This window comes from Ciona intestinalis, chromosome 4 (genome assembly GCF_000224145.3).
Source record: "Ciona intestinalis chromosome 4, KH, whole genome shotgun sequence".
Taxonomy (NCBI): domain Eukaryota; kingdom Metazoa; phylum Chordata; class Ascidiacea; order Phlebobranchia; family Cionidae; genus Ciona; species Ciona intestinalis.
Genome location: NC_020169.2, coordinates 2,762,598 through 2,780,834, shown reverse-complemented (window position 1 = coordinate 2,780,834; position 18,237 = coordinate 2,762,598). Strand labels below are relative to the sequence as shown.

Here is an 18,237-nt window from a genome sequence, read left to right as displayed (position 1 = left end):
ATATCTTTCTGAAAGTTTATTAAAAGTTCAGAACGAGTACAGTAGGTAATTAAAAGTCAGCGGAACAGTATATATATATGACAGCAAGGGCAGTTAGTATTCATTCTCTATTTAGGCAGATCTAGTTTACACCTTAATTATAGTATGGCCTGTATTCCAAAATCCTCTCATAGCGTTACAGTTTGCAGGTGATTTTGAGCCATAAATACTTCAGTATGATGCGGTACTCCATTCGAAAATCCGGGTTAAGTATGACGTAAATAAATGGGTTGACGCAGCTGTTAAGCCACGTAATATTCGACGTTATCATATGCACACGCGGATCCAGATTTTCGCTGAAATGCAACAAATACGAATGTTTTATTACTTCTGTTTAAAGGTTAAAAAAACAACAGTCGCCATTTTTGTTTGTTTTTAGATGGTATTTGTGTAGTTGCGTATCCAGACGGAATTTGGTTGGTATGTAATTTTAGGAATTGATTTTTATGTCGCAAATTGTAGACTATCCAGATAACGCAAATAAATGTAGAATGTATTTCAATCTAAATTTTAATCGATATTTCCATTTTTAAAGTGCCCCAATATAGATAACAGTGTCAGAAGTTAGACATAGATTATTAGGCCTATACATCTTTCATGCTCTATAAAAACACTACCTGTAACTGTAAGCGTGTTTTAACGACTGTTGTTTTGTCGCTATATCCTGCCTCTTCGTTTAAAATATTATTAAATCTTCGCTACCGTAATGAAAGAGACAAATAAAGTTATTATTATTATACCATCTTACCTTCCTGAAATAAGGTTCACGATTAAGCTGGGTAAGAACAAAAAAACAAAAGCACAGCAGATTACAACGCTGACAGTGAGAAGACGTTTCTCCGTCAATTTCTTTCGCTCGACTACTTGTCTACGCGCTTCTTTGGCTTCTTCTTCGTTTAATTTAACGCCGCGTTCGTTCTGCAGAATAATAGTTTAACTTTCAAGTTTAGAAGTTGGGGGAAGATAGGACACTTTTTCATTCTGTTTTCTTGTCCTATTTGGTAGTAAACAAAAATCATTTAAGATTCTTGCGATATTATGTGCTAAAGATGTCCCATTCACCCCACACTATACTATATATTGCGGTTTAAAGACGGTGGCAAATATACAGACTATACCAATCAAGAGGAACAAAATGAACCAATAACCGAAGGACGCGGTACTCTACACAGGAGTCTCCGTTTTACCCATACAAATTGCTCTGTTATGCATCGGTTATATTGGTTCATGTTTTTCCTCTTGATCAGTATAGACCTTGGACGTGCGTCTTATAGACATACTTTGTCACTTAACTAGCAATTTAATTGATGATATAAAATGGCTTTGCCTAGTATGTACTTTAAAATACGCCCACGGTATATGAATTTTGGTAAACAGAATCATGGTGTATTTACACATTAAATATATGCTGATGTTTGGAGATTAATGAATATGGTTGTTTATGTGAAAAATCGATCACGAGCTACTGAAATAAGATTGTGCGCACCTTACGCTTGCCAAGAACACACACGAAGATCCGACAAGCTTATCCATCATATAGCAGGGTGGGGTATGTTAGAACATGCTTCCATTTTATGTTTTTATGCCATTTGGTGGTACACAAAAAACATTTATGGAGAATTATAGTAGGGTGGGGAAAGATGGGACACCTTTTCATTCTATTTTCTCGTCCCATTTGGTATAGTAAACAAAGAACATTTATAGAATTATAAAACCGTATAGCCTAAGCACGATCAGGATGTTTGGATATTACATGCTAATGGTGTCCCATCTTACCACATAGTAATATATAACCTACATAGCTCCGTTACTTTAAAAGAGCACTATTAACAAACGACAAGGAAATATAGAATTTACGTGCTACAGTATATATCGAAAACCCCCACAGTAGTACTATATACATGTACTCATTACACTTTACCATTGCCATTAGTTCTACTGCGTCAGGTCCGTTTTTAGATTGTTTCTCCCATGGTAAGCCATTGTTTTCGTCTCCCCACTTCTTTTTTAGTCTCCAAAACATTAGCGAATATAACACGACCATTGTAACTATTGGTAGGAACTGGAACAAGACTCTTAAAACCTAATACGAGATAAACAAGCGTTGACAATTTTAAAAAACTAAAAAAAGCGACGGTATAAATTTTACACCGAGTTAAATGAATATAACTGGCTGACAGGAAAACGACATTCGTTATAACACGGATGCATTGTTTCATACACCTCGTGCCCACTTACGAGCTACCAATAATGTTGGTATATATTTCAAGTTATTTCAAACCTGCATGTAAGTCCTCCATTTTCCAGTTACGCGAATAAACGTGCACAAAAACTGCTTCTGGTTCCAACCTATGATAGGTAACCCGTCGGCACTGCCCAATAATACGGGCAGCAAGAACGCAGGCGCAATCAGCCACGAGGAAACTAAACCAACGAGAATCCCGCAGCGACTGAACAGAGACCTAAAACATAATGTAAATTATATGAAAGTAAAACTATATATAAATATTTTTTATAGAGTACATTGAGAGCATAAGTTCCTAAAAATTGGTGTGCATTAGTTAAGCTACCCTAAAGCATATTGGTTTTAAATTACTTTACACAGTTATATATGCTTGAGGTAACACTTCACGCTGATTGCAGTTCAAGCGTTCAATTGATTTTATGTTGCCCTGTTTTACACCATTTTACGAATTAGTTTAAGTTAGTGCAGTTATTAGGAGGTCAGACGTTAGCAGACTTATAGTTTTGTTTACTGACATATGAGAAGCGGGATTAAGGTGTACGACTTAGTAGTAGAAACATTACTATTAGTCAGACGAAATTTTATTGACAATTTTTTCATAGTTACTTTTGACCAAGAGCACAATTAAAAATAGTAGCAAATTCATAAAATTGTGTTTAATGGTTCGAAGCGATGATTTCGGGAGTAGAAACCTGAGTAACCAGGGGGAATTTTATTGTTAACCTTTTATTCGTAGTATGTTTTGACGAAGAGCTGTATTTAAAAATGTTCTCTGTTGCATAAAACAACATTGAATTACTCTTTCCTTGGTGTACGTCTATTTTCGCTTTGAGATTACGTGGTAGTTCATTTACCTACACCCACGAGTATAGAATTGCTGCCTATAAAAGTGGCAAGGAAGTAATACTGTCACCTAATATAGACGTATCAATATGGCCTATATTCCGCCGTCTGTAATGGTAGTTACTACCGCACATTTGACACTAATTGCAGGATCTGCCGACTTACTTGTAATGCTTTGGAAACATGACGCTTATAAAGCGATTAACTGTGATCAGCATAAAGCACGTAATGGAGGTATACCCGCAGCAAAAATACACGTATGCTTGAACTGATGCGGACACGCTGTCTGGCCCACCGATCGGCCTGTATTCAAATAAAAGATATATTTTTACTGATAAAAATAAAAACATAAATTTTGTTTTTGGAAAATATGGATAAAGGTTTTTTATGTTAAAGTTATGTTATATAACGAATTGAATCGGTATTTTTTCGCTTGTTAGTACATAGAACTAACAGTAATATTCTATTTGCCGTTTATTTATAGTGTACACTATAGAGTAAAATGGATGCTGTTAGCACATAATAGCCCATATTTCCTAATCGTGTTTTTAACAATTAATAACTTTTATTTACTTTAAGAGTCGTGAGGATACAGTTTTACAATTCTGTAAATATCCCAATGCTAAATGGGACAATAAAATAGAATAAAAACATGAACCATCGCCCGTCAACCCACTATACGTATCATTTGTAGTTACAGTAGGGTGGGGAAAGATGGACCCCCTTTCATTCTATTTTCTCGTCCAATTTGGTTAGTAAACAAAAAACAATCGAAGAATTGTATAACCGTATTCTCATGACTTTTTAAGTAAATGAAAGTTATTAATTGTCAAAAACACGATTCGGAAATATGGATTATTATGTGCTAACAGTATCCATTTTACTCCATATAGTATATACTACAAATGAACGGCAAATATAATATTACTGTTAGTTGTATGTACTAACAAGCGACCGTTGTCAATTGTTTACAACACGATCAGGGGTTTTGAATAATATGTGCTAAAGGTGCCCGATCTTCCCCCACCATATTATAAGTTTAACTTACCAATTCATTTGCACATAACCAGCAACGTTTAACGGCATCATAAAAGCAGCTGTAAGGAAATCTATTATAGCTAAGTTGATTATGAAGATATTAAATAAGGATTGAAGATTCGAAATCCTTGAGAATACTACGATAGTAAGAATGTTTCCCAATGTGCCCAAAATTATATCGACGATTCCAATCACAATACCGATGTATCTGAAACCAGAAAAAAGAAGTGAGTTTTTTGTTTTGTCGCGACAATTGGTACATGTAATTGCTGTTTCGGTTTATTGGCGTCATAAGTAATGGCAACGTAAAAGCATCATTAAGTAATGTGATGCGTTGGTTCACGGGTATTTTTGCAGTAGGAAGTGTATATTTACTGTGGTCTATTTTGCGTCTGAAAAATTACAAAATTACGCAATTTTCAAATGCACGGATATAGTCACTGCACAGTGTATTAGATCACGATTTTGGCGGGCTAATTCTTGTCGCTTTGCCGAATCAATGTCATTTATGAAAATTGTTCCACTCCCCGTTTGTTGACGGATAAATAGGTAATTAAAGGATAAAACGTACTTCGAAGTCAAGATGGCGAAATTTTATACAATATTATTGGATATAGCTCTTTGAGTGCTAGCTAGTTATCCTTTAGTATCTATTGAACCGTAAACGTTTGAATAGCTCCACTCAATTGTAAAGTTGTATTTTGCTAGAATAAGTCGACGCCGAATTACAGATAAACCTAACAACTATTTAGATAGCACATTAATGTCTTAGAAGTAACCGTAAACAACTCGTAGAATACCACGCTATGCATATATGGAAGACATTTCTTTGAAAATTTAAAGCATACGCAATCTACATTTCCGTATAGCCTATACGTAGAGTAAGATAATCCATTTGATAGTAAAATAAAGAATATTTAAAGAATTATGAAATCGTATCCTCGCGACTTAAAAGAGCGTTAGTTATTGTAATAAACACGATTAGGAAATATGGGCCATTATGTGCTAAAAGCTATTCCATCTTACCCAATAGTACCATTATCTCATATTTCTGTTATATTTTAAATTGTTTGCAATCCGAATTATCATACACCTATATATTCTATTCAAACACACATCACTAACCTAAAATCCGCAATGGCAGTGAGGCTTGAGTTCGTGCTGTTTACGTCCATTGCTGCTTAATTCTATACCAGCGTGAGAATCCAACTGCTTTTCGGGTAGCGCGAGCGGATAAATAGACTCGTTTGCGTCACGGGTGTAACGCTCGGTCCGCAAAAAAAACAAATCTATTTTTGAGTCAGTGATCCGAACGAAACTGAGGTTTGATTCGAAAGCAGATTCACTGTCTATTCTTGCAGGGCCAAAAAGTCAGTTCTTATCGTTGCTTTTGATCTTATACCTTTTCGTTTGTCGCCTTAGGTCAAATTGAAATGTTATAATTTTGAATCTTACACAATCTTAGACGCTACTCTGCGGTGTCTATATTTGTTTATGCTTCGTTTCGGTTTTGAAACGTCGCAAAATAAACTATACGACAAATTAAAACCTTCCAGCCGCTAAAACACTTCAAGCTTACATATCAGTTGTACATATTTAGACAACGCTTCTCCTTTCCTTATGTTTACACTATCCCTCATCTGTTTTAACCATATGACAACTCAGCGTGAAAACGGATTGCTAGTTACTATGGCTCGTAATATGCCAGCACCCTTGCTTGAACTCTAACCACTTGTTTTGCTAAGCTTGCGTGTACGTACCACACTCAACTGTTGTGCCAGATGAGTCACTTTCATTGCTTTCTGACTCCATCTCGTTGGCGGCTTGATTCAAAGCTTATTTTCGATCATTACGTTGTCAATAGTCTGAATCACTTCTAGTGCGCAAGTTTGTGCGTGAATGCTGCTTATTTTCGCTAGTGACTTTCCACGGCTGTACCGGATGCGCTACTATATTTATAACTCACGCTAAGCGGCTGCTCATCGTTGTGTTAAAAGCATGGACCGAGCGGCGTACTATAGGCACTTTAATTCGCTCGCCTTCGCTCTAAAGGGGCAGCCATATAGCTGCACAAAAAGAGCATTAGCAACGCACTGTAGCTGAATGCATTGGTTTACAGGAAATGGCGATGAACTAGTCACTCAATGTTTATATACAACTGACAGTGTAGTTAACAGCACATCAACGTGAATTCTTCTGTACTACGTTTCACGATCAGTTAAATCATGCAGAAGCATTGATTAGCGAAACTATATTTGAATTCTCGTTTGCACAGCGAGATGCACGTTTGAGATAAAACTGGAAAATCATGATGCTTAATTACGTTACTCATATATCTATAACAGCAAACAATAAAAAATATGACGGTACAATAAAGGCTACACAGTAATAACTAAACTGTAATAGGGCGGGGTAAGATGAGACATCCAATTTATTTACTGAATCATGTAACCGTAGCCCAATGTATATAAACAGGGCTGTTAACTATTTAAAACATGATCAGAAAATACGCGATTTCGGTGCTAACGTTATTTCATTCTACTCTATAGTATTACATATTGTCAAAAAATTAAACGTGGCATGAAATACTCTTATCGCCAAATAGGTCTACGCACTGTTTTATAGGTGATAAAAATACGGCTCTATCAAAATGGTATAAGATTTCATTGCAGTATACCTTCTGAACTAATTTAAAATGTCGCAAATACTGATGTAGCACCTTACAAACGGGAAGAATGGGTACATTTAGTTTGGTTATTTTCTAATGCCCGTTTTCGCTTCAGCCGTTTTCCTTCCCATAACATCAACCCAAAAACCAGCGCATTGGCGCAAGAACAACCGAGTACTAAATACATAACGTTAAAAGGGTCGATATCAAACAATAAGCCACCTACTGGTAAAAGTACCATGCTTCCAATGGCTTGGCCGGCTGAGAAAATAAAGATATAGTTTCCCGACATATTGGTGTACTGAGAAGTCCAAGACACTCCAGCTGGGTAAATTGTTGCTTGGAAAAAACTGTAGAAAAATGTGATCGCCCAAGTCACTTCAGCTGTTTGTTCCCCAAAGATGCAAACGATGATCATGGATACGATGATGCCGGCAAAATCGACGAATAGAACTTGTTTAGGAGTGAAGTATTTCAGTATCACGACCCCGCCCAATCTCCCAGCGCCGAAACCAATCCAGAATAAAGCATTGATAGTAGTTCCATCGCCGGGCTAAAAAAAACAAAAATGAAAAAGACGGGCGTACTTTTAAACGTTTACAGAAAAGGGTACAATCTGACTTATGCTTGTTGCCAGTGGATACGGGTTCGAGGCTTGACGCTGCTATAATGCTCGCGTATGTATTTCCTTGGACAGTTATAACGGCAAACCTGACGATATGTCTCGCCGCATGGCAGACTAAACGTTCTTTAAAACCCCAAAACAAAAGATCCTTCTCACACTTATAATACATCTACAACATTATATACACAATTTGATTTATGTTGATTTGCTTGCTTATAGCAAACTTACCGAGAATTGAAGGCCCGAGCATATAGAAACAGAGTATATATAGCTGTTATATGCGGTCTCTCCAGCCACGCAGAAGAAGTAGTAAACACACACCAAGCTAAATAGGAGAATCACATCTTTCAATTTATCTTCTTCTCTCGTTTCAATGATTTTCGTTTGGGAGGAACGAACATGTTTCTCGAGTTTTAAACAAACCAGAACAAGGAATATGACACCGACAACGACCATGAAGACGCCGCATATTAAATACGCCCACACGATTGGACTGTACCATGTTGTAGAATCTTTGGCCGTCGTCTAAAAAACGTAAAAACTACATAGTTTAAGGCTTATGGGTGCAAAATGTATTGCTTGTATGATATAGTAGAGTGGGGGAAGATGGGACACCTTTAACACATAATATCCAAATAGCCTGATAATGTTTTAAACAATTAACAACGGTCTGTGGAAGTCGTGAAGATACGGTTTTATAATTCATTGAATGTTCTTTGTTTACTACCTAATGAAAAGAGAAAACTAAACGAAAAGGTGTACCGTCTTCCCCCACCCTACTATATCAACGCGCATATTAACATCGACGAGCTTACATTTTCGACCGGAACAGGCACCCTTATTTTCCGCGGACGTTGGTGCGAATCACACAAATGGGAATCATAGGTCACGTACTATAGTCTAATAATTCATTGCAAATGGCCCTTAGAATTTTAATTGAGAAATGTTCCTTAATTATAGTTTTCTCCGCACCACGTTATTATTTAACATTTTCGTTTTGTTATGAAAACCCTTCTCTTCGTTGTTTTAATAAATTTGTTCTTTGCCATTGCTTTTGAGAAAATGGATATAAAAATGGTTGCTTCTTTGCGTTTGGCTTAATTTTGGATGAATTCAGAAAATTGTTTATAACAGCTAAGTAAGAAATATTAGGGTGGAGAAGATGGGACACCTTTAGCACATAATATCCAAATATCCTGATCATGTTTTAAACAATTAAACAACGTTTCATGGAAGTCGTGAGAATACATGTTTATTGATTATTTAAATTTTCTTTGTTTACTATCAAATGTGACCAGAAAATATAATGATAAGGTGTCCCATCTCCCCCACCCTACTATACTTTTACTTTATATCTTACACCCCATATGTCTGGTGCAATCGTTGAAATATTATCCGTCGGCAGAAAATTGTTTGGTTTCTCTGGACATAAGCCTTCTTCGCCTTGCTGGCTTAAAAACGGTTGTGCTGCATTTAAAGAATATCGTTTTAAAAATCCTTTAAAAACAATGGTGAATCTAACTTATTGATCATCGCGAGGCAGGGCAATAACGATATAGAACTTATAACACGGTTGTTCTGATTTCATACACCTCGTGCCGTTTACAAGTTATCATTTATGTAACTTTGTTGGTAATCATTCATAATGCTCCACCAGGCTGGAGCAATTGCAGTTAAATCTCCAAGCCGAAGGACACAGACACCCCCTAGGGTAACAACGGCGAGTCTTGAACCCGTATAAACCTCTAGGTAACAGAGGAAAGCACACTATAACTATTGTTACCCTAAATAATAATGTTTTTTTCTAATACTAAAAATATAAGCGCAGTTAAAAGAATACGAAAAGTAAATGAATATGACACGATTACCCTAGATAGGCTAAAAATAAAACAAACATGTATTCTTCAAACAGAAACTCTTGCAACGAGCGAAGCAATTTCGCCAAGCAAGCATTTCCCTTTGTGTGTAATCTATCGTTATTTTTACAATGTACTAAAACGAACCTATTATCGGAGCAAGAAACGCCCCAAGAGCAATTGCGAAGTGATATCCGGATATGATGGGCCGTGAATCTTTCTCTCCCCACACTTGTAAAATCAGCGCTTGCATGCCTGCCACAAAAAGTAAATGTTTGCAGTCAGCAAACACAAAGGTATAAATACATGTAACGCTTGTAGGTTATATTTTAAGCGCTTTTAATGATTAATGCTGCGAACATGGCATTAGTATCTAGTAGGGTAAAGGGAGAGATATACCCTTTTCGTTCTATTTTATCGTTTCTTTTGGTAATAAACAAAGAATTATAAAATGCATCTTCGCGACTGCCATAAACCGTTGTTAGTTGTTCAAAACTCGATCAGTATGTTTAGATATTATGTGCTAAAGGTGTCCCCTTCTATTCTCCCATCATATATACTAATTGTGTCAACTCTTTATAATTAACATTAAAAGTGTTGGCCTTCAATGGTACACTACAGTACTATACATTATAATATTAATACATTATATAGTACATAATAAGTTTCCATGATACAGATTAATGCATTACCTGCGTCCAAGAACCCAAACCCGATACCACCAGCCATCACTACGATTATGAGCAGCCACAAAGCTTCAATCCATGGAGTTGCAACGATAACAGCAGCAAGTAAGAACGAATTTAACGCTGTGAAGATAGTGGGTGCAATATATAGTTACGGTGGGGCGAGACGGGACATCTTTTTGCTGAATTTTCTAGCTCAATTTTGTACTAAACAAAAAACATCCAAAACCATATCCTCACAACCTTTATAGACCGTTGTTAATTGTTTAAAACTCGATCGGATATTTAAATATTACGTGCTAAAAGGCTCCCATCTTCCCCCACTATATACAAGTTTAAATTATCAATTACCGAATGACAGCATGTTATTGACGTGTCTCATTATGTAACCCGTGATAATTCCACCAGCAAGAACACCGACCGAGCGTCCAGTAAACACCCATGAAACTTGTCCAACAGTAGACCCCACATTGTTGGCGAGCGTTAGTAAGGTCGGGCCATGAATTGAGATAAACAAACCCTTCAAAAATAGAGTTTACATGATCAATTTGATGAGTAAAAACAATAAGAGTTTAGGTAGGTAAGTGCTGTACTTTGAGTGCAACCGCTCCGTATAGTAGGGTGGGATAAGATAGGACATGTTTTTTTTTTCTTTTCTTTTTTCATTAGTTAGTGAACAATAAATGTTTACAGAATCATATAAAGGTAGCTCTGTAACTCGAAAAGAACGTTATTGTAAATTGTTAAAAACACGATTAGGTAATGAACCGTATCCCATCTTATCCCATAGTACTTTACTCTATTTTAGTTGTAACCATTTTAAAATTTGTAACCATTTTAAATTTTTTTTTCTAAGTAACTATTTTAAAATTAACACTAAACCATACCCCGCCTATTCTTGCCAATGCTATAACGACAAGAAGCAGAGCGGGCCAGAAAATTCCGGATTTCTTTTTTCCTTCAACACCATTTTCGCCAATTTTCGAAGCGTTGCTTTCTTCTAAAAACAGGCAAACTAAAAATCCAATACTTTACTATAACCTTGGTATCTTCACGCTATAACCGTATTAATTGTAACACAAGCATTCGTTACCCACCTTTCTCCATGTTAACTGATTCGTGTCTGTTCTCTCGGTAATTATTGACTAACGGCTGGTGCTGCATTGCGGCGTTTTGCAAATATTGTTCGTTCTCTTATTCAAATGAAATTGATTCGTCTCTTGGTCACGATACAGAGTTTACAAAAGCGAAAAGACAGGTAGTAACGGTAAAACAACGGTTGTTAAAACACATATATAGTAGGGTGAGAAAAGATGGGACATTTTTAATTCTATAGTTAGGTGGGGGAAGATGGGACACCTTTTTATTTTATTTTCTCCGCCCATTTGGTAGTAAACAAAAAGAATTCAACGAATTATTAAACCGTATCTTCACGACTCCTATAGGCCGCTGTTAATTGTTTAAAACTCGATCAGGATATTCAAATATCGTCTGTCAAAGGTGTCCCATCTTCCCCCAACCTACTATATTTATTCTTCTCATTTGGTAGTAAACAAAGAACATTCAAAGAGTAATATTACCGTATCCTCAGCACGACTCCCATAAACAGTTGTTAATTGTTTAAAACTCTATCAGGATATTTGTGTCCCATCTTCCCCCACAGAACTATACAATCGAATCAATCGAGACGAAGTTTAAGTTGCCTAACAAACAATGTTATTACGCCTAACAAACAATGTTATTCCAAAATAATTATAAATCATATGTGCCACTATCTAGTATACGTTTCTTTGTTCGAACAAACGATACTGCTTTGAAAGGATTGCACGCTTTAGGCCTATATAAAAAAACTTTGCATTACCCTTAGATTCGAGTTACAACTATTTCCTGCCGCTGACGTCTTAAAAATCATGTGTTTATACGTTATGGGTTAGGTAAATTAGTAATGCACCTAAACACTATAGTATAGATAGTGCATATACTACTATACTATATATTGAATTACATCTTAACATGCGTTTTGTAGCCGAGCTTGGCAAGTATACGCGTTGTAGATTAACCTGTTATATTTTATTACTGGGACGCTAAGTAACAATGTTTGGTCTGTGGTTTTGTTATATTTTGTGGCAAAGTGGTTGACACGCCTGCCTTTAACCAATAGGTTAAGGATTTATGGCTCGTCGCTGCCACCGTTAATTGTTGCATATGTGTCCATATAGACAAGACATTTAACTGCAATTGCTTCAACACAGTGGTCACTAATGGGGTGTCTAAATTGTCTCACATACAGAAAAAGGGATCACCCACAATGTTACATTCGTGGTAACTCGTGTATATGAACAGAACACCCGTGTTATTTCGGCTGTCGCTTTCCGCCCACGCGAAGAATAAGCAAGTATCATTTACACTCATTTAAGTTTATTTGGCAGAATACTTACGCTCGGCTACCATTCCCATAAAAGATAACGCGTTTGCCACTGAGCAAATTAAGACCAAATTTAAAACACTGAAGGGATGTGCGTCAAACATTTGACCGGCTATTGGAAGTAGTATAATATTGCCTACAGTTTGGCCTATGGTAAAAATAAATATATAATTCCCGGACATATTTGTGAACTGAGACGTCCAAGATACACCACACGGATATAGCGTCCCTTGGAAAAAACTGTATAGGAATGTGACTACCCATGTAATCGCAGCAACGTTTTCTCCGAACAGGCAGACGACAACCATTGAGAGAGTCACCCCAAAAAGGTCGGCTGTTATAATTTGAAACGGTGTGAAATAATTTGCAATCGCCACGCCACAAAAACGGCCCGCAGCAAAACCAACCCAAAACATTGTATTCATTCCAGTGGCTGCAGTGACCTGAAAGGAGGCGATGGCTTAAAACTACAAGTAAAACGTTATGAGCTTATGCGTTGCTTGAAAATACTAAAAGAGCGCGAAATATGGCGTCTCATATGTAGTACTGTAGGGTAAAATAGAATGTTTTTAACAGTTATCAACGCTCTTTTTGGGACAGTTCTTTTCATGAGGAAACGGTTATACAGTTCTGTAAACATTCTTTGTCTACTACCAAGTAGGGCAATAAACGAGAATAAAAACATGAACCATTTTACGCCAACCTACTATACATAACTATTCGCACAACAATTATTTTTATACTGGTAATCTTTTCCAAACTTTTACTTACAGAAAACTTTAATTCAGAGCACACGGTCGCTGAGTAAATGTAGCTGTTGTATATCGACTCCCCTGCCACGCAGAAGAAGTAATAAGAAGTCACCAAAAAGAAGAGAAGTGCGACATCTTTCAGTTTATCTTCTTTTCTCGTCTCCACAACCTCTGTCTTTGAGGAGCGGACGCGGGATTCGATCCCAAAACATCCGAGTACAAGAAAGAGGACGCCGACCACGAACATAAACACTGATATTATAAGGTAAGCCCACATGATTGGATTATCGTCTTTTGGTAAAGACGTGGTGGTGACTCCAACCTAATACAGATAGTTTAGGGTAAGATATAAACCTGGGGAGGCAAGTCCTCAGGAGGATTGATAACTTAACACTTTACCTTTAGCTAACGGAGCCTTTTTGTCCCGTTGTTAGGTAAGCATTGAACAGCATTTAACAATATATACGGAAACATGAAATACGTATAGTAGAGTGGGGTAAGATAGGACACGTTTTCATTCTTATTTTACGTCCCAGTTGGTAGTAAACAAAGAATATCTACAGAGTTAAATGATCGCAGGCACGCAACAAAATAGAGCGTTTTTACCTGTTCAAAAACGATCAGGAGATTTAGGTTCGAATCAAACGGTATCCGCCTTACCCCATAGCATAAATAGACGCAAATTACTAGAGTTGCACGAGTATTTAGTTGACATCATATATAAAACCTGATGTTAGTTTGGTAGTATAATTTATCACTTTAAAATCAATCAAGTTTGAATTGATGCATTTTTTTGTAATAAATATATATGTAAACTGTAGGCAAACGTTACGTGTAAAGATACAGTGGGAGTTTTATATAAATACATTATAAAAAACTTTTGATATTAAATATAGACGACGTGGGGCACATACGATATAATCGGTATTTCGCTGTTGGTAAAAGTAATAAGTATATAATTTAGTTTAATTTACCTGATCCGTTTGGTTCAAAAATGATTGTGTTACTCCATTCGTAATATTTAAAGCTTGTATATTAGTTCTGTTATTCGGACAAGTGCTTTGGTTGTCTTCTTCCACCAAATAATGTTCAGCTTAAAGTAATAAATTTATTTTGTAATACGCATTTCACATTTTGGGTTGCTGTTTAATCATAGAATGTACTAACTCCAGTAGGTTAGCGTTATAGTATTGTACAAGGTGGGGTAGGTTATTGTAGCATTGGCAATATATAGTACTGTGGGGTAAGATGGGACACTTTTAGCACATGATATCCGAATATCCTGATCGTGTTTTAAACAATAAACAACGGTTTATGCAAGTCGTAATGGTACGGTTTTCGTAATTTTTGAAAGTTCTTTGTTTACTACTAAATGGGACAAGAAAATAAAATAAAAAGGTGACCCATTTCTCCCACCCTACTATACCATATATTTCGTGATCGTGTTTTAAACAATTAACAACGCTTTTTCAGAGTCGCGGGACTACGAATATAAATTTTTGTAAAGATTTTTTGTTTCCTACCAAAAAGGAATAGAAAACGAAAAAAAATATGTCCCATTTTACCCCACTTTAATATGCGTATTTTTATTCGTATATACTGTTAAATGCTGTTAAATACTAACCTAACAGCGGGGCAAAGAAAGCTCCAATAACAAAGGTAAAATGATAATAAGCTATCAATCCTTGTGAAGATTTGGCTCCCCATGTTTGAAGTATAAGAGCTTGCATACCTGTGCCGAATAATTTTGGTTTATTTAAATTAAAAAGTACGGCTTACTATTGTATATATAGTAGGGTATAGGGGGAGATGCGACATGTCTAGAACATAATATCTTAATATCCTGATCGTTTTTTAAACAACAAACAACAGTCCATATAGAAGTCGCGAGAACACAGTTTTATAATTTTTTGATTGTTTTTTGTTTACTACCCAATGGGATGAGAAATTTGAATAAAAAGGTGACCCATCTTCCCCTCCTCCCTACTATACTTTGGCGTAAGATGAATACTTTTCCACATAATAATACTAAATATTTCTTAATCTTGTTTCAAAGAATTAATAACGGTTTAAAAGTGCCGATAAAGCAAACATAAAAGTATAAGGCATCTTATCCCAATCGAATATACACGTATAAAAGTAGAAAAGTATTATGTAAAAATAATGCCAAATAAATGAACAAGTTCACCGGGATTGAATACCTGCATCTAGAAAACCGAACCCCACCGCCCCAACCATAGTGAACGTAATTAAAATCCACAAGTCACTGACTAGGGGTGTTAGCAACATAACTACTGCAAGTAGAAAATGGGCCAAGCCTGTAGAGTGGAAAATGTAAGTAATTAAAATTTAACTCAGTTTTGGTTCTAAACATGTCTTACAAGAAAGTGAATGAATGACTGTAGCCCTTTTACCATCGACTGTCGTTATAACGCGGATTCTGCTTGATACACCTCGTGCTCGTTCACGAGTTATCACGTATATGTAATTTTGTGGGTTATTACTTTTGGGAGATTTTTAATGTTTTTTATGTATGCCTCACAATTTAGACAACCGTTTAGTGACCACTAGGTTGGAAAAATTGCTGTTAAGTGTCCAATGACTTATTCGCCCACAATGGTAGCAGCGACGAGCCTTGAACCCATTACCTCTGCTGGGTTAGAGGCGGGCGCGCTAACCAACTGGCAACTGTGCTACGGGGCAAATTGTAAGGTTATTGAAGTAACACTTTGGGCTACGGCCATACTTTACCAGACCCCAAACTCTCACCAAAACTTAGCATGTTATTAACTTGTCTCATTATGTACCCAGTGACCATTCCACCAGCCAAACCACCAAACGATCGACCACTAAAGACAAATGAAATTTCACCAACACTAGAACCAACGTTATTTGCCAACGTAAGTAATGTAGGACCAAGAATAGATATAAATAACCCCTGCGATATATACAGTTTTATAATACATTGAAAGTTCTTTGTTTACCACCAAATGGGCCGAGGGGGTAGAATAAAAATATGTCCTATGTTACACCAACTTAGGATATCAACTATTAAAGGGCCTAAACACACCCCAAATGTACTTCGCTTTAATCGATAGAGTGTGTTTTTCTAATTCCAACGACACCTTACTTGTTTTAATCGGTTCTGTATAACCAAAGATATTCCAGCTCAAACACCGTGAAATTCAAAAAACTGATTTGAAAGTTGCGTGGCGAAAAAAATTGAGAAGTGTACTACCCACGTGACAAAATTGTTGAAGCGTGGCCGCTCTCATTCAGAAAGGCGAGAGGCAGTGTTTTCAGCGAAAAACGAGAGAACAAAAAAAACGCAAAAAAGCACAAAAAAAACGCAGGTTTCGCTTTTACGAATGAATCAGTCACGTGACTAGTACGTTCCTATGTCACAATCACGGAGCTCGTAGTAAAAAAAAGATAGCGCTAGAGATCACTGTTTGAGGACGAATATCTCCGCCTATACTGGACCAATTTTAATAAGCAAAGTATTTTTGGAATCAATAAAACGGTCGCTTTATGAATTTACCATAAAAAATAAAAGTGACGTGGGGTGTGTTTAGGCCCTTTAAGATGTAAATATGTTGGGAATAAACAAACATACATATATGTATATGTCTATTTAGCACACAATTTCCATATCCTGAATCGTGCTTTAAACAATTAACAACGGTATATAAGAATTATGGGGATACAGTTTGTGTTTACTACCAAATGGGACGAGAAAATAGAATAAATGGGTGTCCCATCTTCCCCCATCCTACTATACCTATAAGTATCCTTATTTTCTCTATCCTAATATACTTAACTTACCCCAGTAGTTCGAGACAAAGTAATAATTCCTAGTAACATGAACGTCCATATCGACGATTTTTTCGCTGTTTTAGTGATTCCCTTTGTTACGCCCCCTTCCGCATTATCCAACAGTGAATCGGTTGATTTTTCTTCAATATAATCTTCAGTGTCGTCATCGTTCAGTTTAACGTACCGGAAATCTAGTGCAAACGGTATGCAAAGGTTTTGAGACGGATATTGTTACGTCAGACCAATATACCGGAATTAATTGTACACGGCCCGCAGTGTATGTATACACTGTAGGAGTATATTGTTAGCACCTAAACCCGATGTTTTCTAATGCTGTTTCAACTATTAATAACCCCATTTTAGAGTTACACGGGTCTACAGTTTTATAGTTCTGTTAATATTTTTTGTTTACTATCAAAAGGGACGAGAAAGGGAAATAAAAAGTCTCATATTTTCCCACTCTTATACCGTACAGTTTCCACTATAAATTAAGATAAGTAATGCTCCAGTACATTAGTATCACAAAACGCCAAGTTGTAGTAGGTTTACACTACTTAAATGACTTTGTACTGTGAACTACTCAACTACAGTACACTATAAACCACTTACCGTTTGGCATTTATAAGCTTCTAATGTGTTATTGGCGACTTGCTATGTTATGAGATAAGCTTTAAACTTTTAATTGTTGCCGCAGTCTACTACTGCACTGTAGTGCTCTTTTTATATAATACATATATTCTGTTTCAGTACTGCAAATGTTTTCCGCTGTTACCGTAGCCGTAAACTAACTTTCTGTTCAAAACCGCAGACGCTAGATCAAAATTATTCATTAAACGCAATATGGTACATCAAACTGGTCCACACTCGAACGTTTCAAGTACCATGACTGTACTAAATACAACACATTGCTACAGTATTGCCTAAATGACTCGATAATTATTTCAAAGCAGTTGTTACAGCTATAACTTCAGCTCGCTGAAACATTGCCTCAAGCCCACTGAGCTATACATATAAACGTGTCTATGTTTGCTGATGCGTAACGACAATAACTGAATGAACAACAAACATTTTGAACTGTACACGTGTTACGAAGGCAATAAGCCTATTTGTCCAATCAAATTCTGGTTCAAAACTTTCGCTACGTTTCGGATATTTTCGGCAGCTCGGATTCGTGTACAGCGTGATGATTTTCCTTTGTTTTTCGTTTCTTTTTACTTTCGACTTTTAAATACGGGTTGTTTTGT

General features: G+C 36.5%; 3 protein-coding genes and 1 long non-coding RNA gene across 8 annotated transcripts; 1 reads left to right on the top strand and 3 right to left on the bottom strand.

Annotated features, from left to right (window-relative positions):
- Position 1: 1 nt before the first annotated feature.
- On the bottom strand, positions 2 to 5,906 carry LOC100179424 (G-protein coupled receptor 84-like). The gene is made up of 7 exons (XM_002127969.4): positions 5,291 to 5,906; positions 4,176 to 4,373; positions 3,293 to 3,430; positions 2,321 to 2,501; positions 1,961 to 2,122; positions 788 to 957; positions 2 to 335 (listed from the first exon to the last, which is right to left on the bottom strand). Exons 1-7 carry the CDS (start codon positions 5,338 to 5,340, stop codon positions 176 to 178), a joined length of 1,059 nt encoding a protein of 352 aa, XP_002128005.1. The 5' UTR covers positions 5,341 to 5,906; the 3' UTR covers positions 2 to 175.
- Positions 4,228 to 13,300, top strand: LOC113474202. Of its 5 annotated transcripts, none has more exons than XR_003395848.1 (7): positions 4,280 to 4,392; positions 9,116 to 9,207; positions 9,478 to 9,610; positions 9,994 to 10,105; positions 10,409 to 10,580; positions 12,719 to 12,898; positions 13,216 to 13,300. It is a non-coding gene; the product is annotated as an uncharacterized LOC113474202 (long non-coding RNA). The 5 variants fall into 5 exon arrangements; XR_003395847.1 differs by having other exon boundaries at positions 9,371 to 9,610; positions 10,409 to 10,576; XR_003395846.1 differs by having other exon boundaries at positions 9,371 to 9,610.
- Positions 6,402 to 11,284, bottom strand: LOC100180209 (sodium-dependent glucose transporter 1A). The gene is made up of 8 exons (XM_026834258.1): positions 11,098 to 11,284; positions 10,888 to 11,000; positions 10,352 to 10,520; positions 10,007 to 10,123; positions 9,462 to 9,569; positions 8,819 to 8,925; positions 7,687 to 7,983; positions 6,402 to 7,386 (listed from the first exon to the last, which is right to left on the bottom strand). The coding sequence occupies exons 1-8, from the start codon at positions 11,162 to 11,164 to the stop codon at positions 6,886 to 6,888; spliced, it is 1,479 nt and encodes a 492-aa protein (XP_026690059.1). The 5' UTR covers positions 11,165 to 11,284; the 3' UTR covers positions 6,402 to 6,885.
- On the bottom strand, positions 12,402 to 17,932 carry LOC100182554 (sodium-dependent glucose transporter 1-like). The gene is made up of 8 exons (XM_002122569.4): positions 17,603 to 17,932; positions 17,003 to 17,184; positions 15,947 to 16,115; positions 15,379 to 15,495; positions 14,802 to 14,909; positions 14,152 to 14,270; positions 13,197 to 13,499; positions 12,402 to 12,868 (listed from the first exon to the last, which is right to left on the bottom strand). Exons 1-8 carry the CDS (start codon positions 17,610 to 17,612, stop codon positions 12,419 to 12,421), a joined length of 1,458 nt encoding a protein of 485 aa, XP_002122605.1. The 5' UTR covers positions 17,613 to 17,932; the 3' UTR covers positions 12,402 to 12,418.
- Between the last annotated feature and the right edge of the window lie 305 nt (positions 17,933 to 18,237).

Bases quoted from the DNA above. Each gene is read 5' to 3' on its own strand.
- LOC100182554 (XM_002122569.4), bottom strand. The intron at 16,116-17,002 runs GTAAGTTAAGTA...TATATATCGCAG, and splicing joins CTTTGTCTCGAACTACTGGG to GGGTTATTTATATCTATTCT. The intron at 14,910-15,378 runs GTATTCAATCCC...TATTCGGCACAG, and splicing joins GTTCGGTTTTCTAGATGCAG to GTATGCAAGCTCTTATACTT.
- LOC100180209 (XM_026834258.1), bottom strand. From the start codon at position 11,164: ATGCAGCACCAGCCGTTAGTCAATAATTACCGAGAGAACAGACACGAA. The intron at 10,521-10,887 runs GTATGGTTTAGT...CTATTTTTGAAG, and splicing joins CATTGGCAAGAATAGGCGGG to GGTTTGTTTATCTCAATTCA. The intron at 9,570-10,006 runs GTAATGCATTAA...TTTTTGTGGCAG, and splicing joins GTTTGGGTTCTTGGACGCAG to GCATGCAAGCGCTGATTTTA.
- LOC100179424 (XM_002127969.4), bottom strand. From the start codon at position 5,340: ATGGACGTAAACAGCACGAACTCAAGCCTCACTGCCATTGCGGATTTT. The intron at 2,502-3,292 runs GTAAGTCGGCAG...ATTATGTTTTAG, and splicing joins ATGTTTCCAAAGCATTACAA to GTCTCTGTTCAGTCGCTGCG. The intron at 958-1,960 runs GTAAAGTGTAAT...ATTATTCTGCAG, and splicing joins CAGTAGAACTAATGGCAATG to AACGAACGCGGCGTTAAATT.